Genomic DNA, 7939 nt, shown 5'->3' with positions numbered 1-7939 from the left:
TACCGGCTTTATACATACAGACAATGATACATAGTCTGGCTGAATTGCGCCCCTAGCGATTTAGATGCTATGTGCAGTCTACCAGAGATGGTTGTATGTACATTTTCGGATAAAAATCATCACACATCGAAAATAAGGACCCATTGTTCGTCCCTATAAAACTTGTCTTCTGTCAGTAGATGCTAGTAGCTAAATTGACTCTTAACGTGCTCCCAACATCATGAACGGAACACAGTTTGTTGCGGATCTACACAGTCGCGCTCCTAGCGGCCGGCCCGCCATTTACAGCCACCATGCCAGTGATTATGTAGACAAAGCATACGTGAGGAACTACAGCAACAAAAAATCGGCCCGGGGGAATATTGGCCTGGCATTAAAAAAGGCGACGGGAAATGATTTGTATATTATTACGTGACAGTTGGGAAGCATCCTGCATTCCAATCAATACAAGGAAACGTTATAGGACAAAGACATTTAATGCATACATGAATACTCCACACGGTACTATTTTTGAATATGATTTTAATCGTTTGAACTGACTCTTAGCAAGGCCAGTTCCTGTCAAGTTTGAAAACTTATATAATGCAAACATACATATCAATTTATAATTCCGACAATATTTTTCTTTCATACAAAACACAATGTCAACATCTGAGTCCCATTGACAACAAAAATAACTTCTGAAGGTAACGTTATATTCAAAGATATTTATGAGGTAAATACGTAAATCTGTACAAAACTGCAAATACCTTCTGGTGTCACGTCAAATACTTGACACAAGATTTGGATAGCGTACAAAAACAACAAAATCTTGCATATGCTGGTCGTCTCAGTTCAAATTCTTCTTCACTCCAAATTGGCTCAACTGGAAAGGAAAGAGACAAATTATTATTTGACAATGAGTTTATGATAATAGTATTATCTTTATTGCATATTCATGCCCGAAGGCTAAATGTACAAAGACACCACACGTGGTCTTATGGATGCAAAGGAAAAACTAAACTTACACAATGATTTTAAACTAGTCTAAATGGAAAGAGAACTAAGACACTATGTGTTACTACATGTAATATGATATACTATCGCTAATGTTCTTTTCCCTTTATAAGTAGTTCTGGATCCAATGCAAGAAGATATTCAACTGTAAGAAATAATGTTTGTGTTTTTCTTACTATATTTATGTCCGTATGAGGTCCGTATTGACATTTTTTTTCAAACGCAGTGGCACACACAATACGCACCTCCAGCGCAACTTTACTGTATTTAAAGCTATGGGCACAACCCGCCGTACGTGCAAATGCGTGCTGTCTGCGTGCCAAAACGTGGGCAATCTTCTGGGATCGGTAAGTGATAAGTTCCGCCTCCGTACGAAATCTTACGGAATCCGACGGATTTTGTAGCACGCGGACATGCCGTGGTAGAACTTTAAGTGCAGGCAAAACTCTGTGTGCAATCGGGCTGCGGATTCACCCCTTGTACGTGCCAGTACGGGCGTTGCACGTGCCCTGTACAGCCTGGACGTTTTCAGAAATACGTGGCGGACGTGGCCTCCCAAAAAAACGCGTACGGAAAATTGCACGTACGTCGGGTTGTGCACTTAGCTTAAAGTAGGTGATAGAATACTCTAATTGCTTTACCTATTGTAAGCCGGATTGTGTAGGTCTAACATGTCTTTGTTTGCCTTCTCCACTTCATTCAGCCCCACATTCTCGTGTTGAAGGGTCCTTTTTCCACTCCTGTCAAAACATAAAGAACGACATGTTATAAGTCTTAATTACGATCTATATCTTTGGTACATTAGGGTCTCTTGGAATGTGAACCACGCCCAAGCAAGCCTTTAGCAAACATTAGTAAGTGTGGTATGAGAGGTTGGGGTGAAAGGTGTGAAGGACTTTGGTGTTGCTTAGCGTATCAAACAGTATTGTGAACGTCTTATCAGGGCCCAGAGGTCCTGAGTTCGAGCTTTCACGTCATTTCCCACTTTACTTCGGTTAGGCCCCCTTTTCCCTAGATGGCGATCACGATGCGCTCTCACTGCGACCTAAATAGGATATGTGTAATTTTTAATTTATACTGGGTATATCATGCAACATGTAAAAGTGTGACTGAGAGGACAGCAAAACACACATAGTGTAAAAAAATTCGTATGCAATTCGTTGAGCGATCTGTCAAATTCTATGTCGCAGAGAGAGCGCGACGAGAGCGCCGTCCTAGTGGAAAGGCGGTATAAGAAGTGTCCCTCAGATATGACCTTAAATGGATATCCCGTGTTTGAGGAGAGCCACGCCTCAATACTAATCGCGTAAAAGAAACCATCCCACTTATCAAAAAGAGGGGTGGCCCATGCAGGTGTGAGAGAATCCGTCCCAATATTCGCGTGTAATTCCGTAAAACCTGGTGTGAATAAGGTGGTTTACCAGGTATGCAAAATGTAAACAAACAAAACAAACATCATACCTGCCCTGCCCTGTAATAAAAGCCTCATATATAAATAGTCTAATGAATATGGACTTTGTTTTGAGAGTGACGGATGATGTTGGCTCTATAGCGTTAGTTGTTTGATACACAGTTACCACCACAGACCCCTGTTACTTAGCAATCTTACAGGTTTAGATTACGGGGTAAATCTGAATCTAAGTACTAGACAAAGCATTGCGGTAATGTTGTTAAGGAAAGATTCTGCCTCGCGGACGTTTAAACGAGTAAATTGGTGTTGTGTGTCGTAGAGGGGGTAGTTTAATTGGCTCATAACCTAGAAGTGCATGAATTCGAATCCTTTTATATACCACAAGTCTTATACCCTAGGGAATAGAAGCTTAATATGGCTTTTTCTACCCTCACTCAAATTGGGTACCTAGCTTCGTTTAGGGCCGTCTCTCGGATAGGGCGTGAAATGGAGGTCCCATGTTTGAGGAGAGCCACACCTCAAACAGTTGTAAGAAAAAAGTATGGGTCATTCCTGGTGTGTGTGGTTTATTTTACAGTCCTATGGCCACACCTTGTAAATTATTGTTGTATTGAGGTCATCTGAGTTAGCACCGAATGGCATGTTTGCAAGCCACTCACAATTCAGACCCTGGCGGCGAAAAAGTATAGTCGACCCACTTAATGATACAGAGAGTTTTTTTGCAAGTTCTTTCCCAATATCGCGATGGCTAATTGCAACATGAAACATATGCTCTATGGAAACATGGAGACATAAGTATTGATAACAAAGACGACAAAGTAGGAACAAGTGACTATTTTAATATGGGCTTCTGAAAACTTGGGTTTTCGGTTTGACTTTTTTGATGCTATGGAAGACGAAGTGTCTAATGTTTTCTTTTTTGTCAGTAAAGATTGGGAAATCCATGTGGGTTTTGCAGGCCTCTTCTAATAGCTCTCTTCTTGCCTAATCGTTAAATGTTTAGTTAGAAATGAAATTTATTTCCTCCTCCACCCGGTGGAAATATTATAGTTACTTTTGTCCATAGGTATTTAGAGAATGATAATAACTCGTACCTTTTGCGTCTTCTGCAGCAGATACAGACGACCAGGATCACAAGGATGAGTGCAAATCCCCCAAGAGACCCTCCAATGGCTGCATACAATATGACGTCATCTCCTGATGTGGCCTCCGTATATGGTGTCGTCTCTACAAAGTATGAAAGTCTCATCAGCTAGAGAAAGGCTCATCAGAAGGCCATGGTAACATTTCCTTGTACAGTATAAAATCTTTGCCTTGTATTGATAATTTGTATGATATAGATCCAATAATGTTCTACCTAACTTTATCTACAATATTTCAAATTCAAGTGCAGCAAGAATGAAATTATTATTATCATCATCATCTAACACTACGGAATTTAAAATTTTTCTTACCATTTTGCATATGCGTAATCAATAGCAATTGCTTTTTTGTTAACGAACAATACTTGGCTATGAACCCATTGCAGAGATTATATACACGCGTATATAATAAAAACAAATAGTATGACTGACTGACAGTATAGTATGTATTTGGATTTGTATGAATTCTAAAATTAAAGTCTAATCGTACATTATATGCAACTGTTTTTATTTTTTGTTTGTTTGTTTGTTTATTTTTATCTCCTTTAGACTTTACCCGGCAATTGATTAGTTTGATAGCTTTTTGTTATTCATAGTATATGTAGGCACATAACAATTGATTATGATTATACAAGGAAGGAAATTGGTCTCCATCTGTACCTACCTTTGTTTATTGTAGAAGGCTTGGTGGGTGGCATCGTTGTTGTCTCTGGATGTTGTGTTCCTTCATCTTTGGTTGTTGACGAAGGTTCAGTCGTTGTCGTTGGTCTTATCGCTGGAGTCGAAATGGTCGTCGTGGTAGGCCTTTCTGTTAACGTTGTAGTTGGCTGGTCTGAGGAGGTTGTATCAGACACAGCAGTTGATAAAAGTTCAGTCGTTGTCTTTGGTCTTGTTGCTGGAGTTGGAATAGTCGTTGTAGTAGGCTTTTCTGTTAACGCTGTGGTAGGCTCTTCTTTGGTAGTTGTAGCTAATGCAGAGGGTGTAGTTGATTCATCTGTAGATGCTATAGCGGACTCAGAGGTAAGTAACGGTGTTGGCTGTTGTGTCACTTTGTTTTCAGTGCTTGATGAAATTTCGGTCGTTGTCTTCGGTCTTGTTGCTGGAATTGAACTAGTCGTTGCGGTTGGCTTTTCTGTTAACGTTGTGGTTGGCACTTCTGTGGTGGTTTCAGCTGATACAGAAGTTGTCATTGGTTGTTCTGTGGAAGTTATAGTTGCCACAGACGTTAGTAACGGTGTTGGTTGATTTGTCGCTGAAACTTCAGTGGTTGACGAAGGTTTAGTCGTTGTCTTTGGCGGTGTTGCTGGAGTAGAAATAGTCGTTGTAGTGGGCTTTTCCGTTGACGTTGTAGTTGGTTGTTCTATGGAGGCTGTAGGTTGCACTGAGGCTGTAGTTGGTTCTTGAGTGGAGGCTGTAGCTAGCATGGGGGTTGTATTAAGTACAGTGTAGCTTATGGTTGTTTGCTCTGTTGAGGTTACTGTTGGCAAAGAGATTGGTACCGACTGTCCCGTGGAGGCAATAGCTGTTACATAGGTTGAAGTTGGTTGTTGCGTTGAGGTCGTCGCTGGCACAGGGGCTGTAGTTGACTGATTCGTTTGGGTTGGAGCTGGCGTAGAAGTTGTGCTTGGTTGTTCTGATGACGTTATCGCTATCCCAGAGGATGTAGTTGGTACTTCTGTAAGGGCTACGGTTGGTACAGAGGTTGTAGTTGGTACTTCTGTAAGGGCTACGGTTGGTACAGAGGTTGTAGTTGGTACTTCCGTAAGGGGTACGGTTGGTACAAAGGTTGTAGTTGGTTGTTCTGTCGTGGCTGCAGTTGATACAGGCGCTGTGGTTGGGTGTTCCGTAAAGACTGTAGTTTGTGCAGAGGTTGTAGATGACTGTTCGGGTGTTGAAGCTGGAACAGACGTTGTGGTTGGCTGCTCTGAGGAGGCTGTAACAGTTACAGAGTTTATGGTTGGTTGTACGATCGGGGTTACGGATATCACAAAGGATGTCGTTGGTTGGCCCGCTGAGGTTGTAGTGTTTACGAAGGTCGTGTTGAACTTTTCTGTTGAGGTTGTAGTGTTCTCGACAGTCGAGTTGAACTGTCCTGTTGAGGTTGTAGCATTCTCGAAAGTTGTGTTTGGTTGTCCTGATGAAGTTGAAGCGTTATCTAAAGTTGTGGTTGGCTCTAGTGTTGAGGCCGTAGTGGCTTGAGAAGTTGTGTTTAACCGTTCTGTTGTATTTGAATTTGACTCGGATGACGTCATGGGTTGCGCCGTTGACGTATTAGCTGTCTCAGAGGTTACTGTCAGCGGAAGTGACGTTACTGCCATAGGTGTGGTCGTAAACCCTGTGCCTGTGGTTAAAAGTTGAATAATACAGTTGCTAAGGAACAGTAATACCTAAAGCTTCAGGTTTATTATCCACATCCTTACAATATGCCTGAAATAAAGCTGGGGTCTTTGCATTTAGTTGTTATTTATAAAGTGTATTTAAATATGCAAAAGCGTATTTTCCTGAACCATTATAGCTACCAAAGGAGTCTAAATCTACTCAGAAATGGCCATGAAGTTACAAAATCAAATGCTAAAAGTATTGGCCCTAGTATGTCCAGAACACGAAATACAAAAACTTGACGTTTGGCTTTTTTTGTTTTCTACGTAATCTGCGAAGGGGGCCCAAGTATAATCAATAATAGTATTGGTTACACTCTTGTAACACAGTAAATATGAAAGCAATCCACCCAGCTGCTGTTGACTTATCTCATTCACCAACAAACACACACATACATACAAGTGAAAGGACAGACAGACACAAACACGAATTCACAGGTACACACACACACACACGAACACACATACACATACACAACCACACGCTCGTAGAAAAAGAAACGTCACAGAGAAGAAGAAAAGTCGGGTGTGGAATGCCCAGTTCGCAAGGTAAAAGCGTTGTATGTAAGATAACATATAAGGTAACTGTTCAGATGGAAACAAAAGAAGAATATTATCAGATTAAAAAAGGCTAAGGCCGTTCTGTTTCTGATCGGCTAAAGCCGGAAGAAATGAGAACAAGCCACTTGACCTGCAAATAAAACGTATTCCCAAACATAAATATAAGCCCTATGGCATTCTATGCGAAGAAAGTAACATAAAAGCTTACCTAATTGTACAGAAAGCAACAAGAACGCTACATAAGGAAATAGTCTCTCCATTTTGGTGTCCACCTCTGCCATTTTGAATCGTACTAGTCCCCCAAGTTTCGAAGTACAAAGAGTAGCCCTCGTCCAGTAACGTTCAGTGAGCCGTTACACCTAACGAACACTTTTATAGTTGGCCTCGCCCTACCCCTCCTAGCAATGGAATGTTTTGGTAATGCAAGGTTGCTATATTGCGAAATAATTTCCCCAAAGGCGGCCTCTGATTGGACCAGCGAAGTTTGAATTGTGACGTCATTGGATGACGGTTGAGTCAAAGCAGTTTCTAAGGGCAGATACAAAATGGTCCATGACGTCATGCTTTCAGGTGAAGTTGAATATTTACTCGAGTTACTATTGACGAAGTGTCATACGGTACGTGTATGAGACGCCTTTGTTCAATAATAATTGTACTCTGTACCCTGCGTATTCCTATTGGCGCACGTACGTACGTTGCATAGTTGCAAACTTTAAAGATAAGGTGAAGAAGTTATAAGGACGTTCATACGCTTTTTCGTTAGCTAGTACTAGTGTAATGTGCGTTCCTTACGTCTCGCGTGTTTAACCTGGCACCTGGTCACCCCTTCTCTGTTCGATAGCCCCCTTTGCCACTAGACGGCGATCGCGCTGCGCTCTCACTGCGACCTAACTAGGATATGTGTAACCTTTGCGTTCACACTGTTTATATCATACAGATCGTAAAAGTGTGATTGAAAGACAACAAAACACAGAAAGTGTAAAAATATTCGTTTCTTTTCTATACAATTCGCTGAGCGACATGTAAAATTTAAAGTCGCAGAGAGAGGGCGGCGAGAGCACCGTCCTAGTGGAAAGGGGGTATGTGTGATAGCTTCTTTTATGTCGACAAGCTTGACGCTTGAGGTTTATGTCGGAAACTACCTCATATATAGACCTACAGTTTAACGTCACGTTTACAACAAATTACAATGCGGTGTGGCTGCGTTACTAGCCGGTGTACCATCCTATTTCTACTGAGGCTTTTTATATCGCTACCCTTAAAAAAAGGTAGGGAGTGTGAAGGTGGACTCTCACTGCACTTGAGGCACCGGTGCGGCACTGCGGGGTTCGTTCGCTCCCGCACTGGTTTGTTCTTTTCGCAATTTTTTTTAAAAATTCAGATATTACGTTATACGTAAAAGTATAACTTAGAAGGCAACAAAATACACAAAACGGAAGAAATTCGGTTTT

General features: G+C 41.4%; 2 protein-coding genes across 2 annotated transcripts in view; both read right to left on the bottom strand.

Moving 5' to 3' along the window:
- Positions 1 to 460: 460 nt before the first annotated feature.
- LOC118432171 (mucin-2-like) lies at positions 461 to 4973 on the bottom strand. The gene is made up of 4 exons (XM_035843701.1): positions 4214 to 4973; positions 3502 to 3634; positions 1638 to 1736; positions 461 to 865 (listed from the first exon to the last, which is right to left on the bottom strand). Exons 1-4 carry the CDS (start codon positions 4971 to 4973, stop codon positions 862 to 864), a joined length of 996 nt encoding a protein of 331 aa, XP_035699594.1. The 3' UTR covers positions 461 to 861.
- A 10-nt stretch (positions 4974 to 4983) lies between these two features.
- The window catches only part of LOC118432170 (Kruppel-like factor 18), a 36913-nt gene continuing 33957 nt past the window's right edge, over positions 4984 to 7939 (bottom strand). The window contains exon 2 of the mRNA XM_035843700.1: positions 4984 to 5683. Coding sequence (XP_035699593.1) covers positions 4984 to 5683 — 700 coding nt within the window. The remainder of the gene's footprint in view (positions 5684 to 7939) is intronic.

The sequence above is a fragment of the Branchiostoma floridae genome, chromosome 15, assembly GCF_000003815.2.
Source record: "Branchiostoma floridae strain S238N-H82 chromosome 15, Bfl_VNyyK, whole genome shotgun sequence".
Taxonomy (NCBI): Eukaryota; Metazoa; Chordata; class Leptocardii; order Amphioxiformes; family Branchiostomatidae; genus Branchiostoma; species Branchiostoma floridae.
Note: the sequence above shows the minus strand (reverse complement) of the source record. Positions and strands in the feature narration are given on the sequence as shown.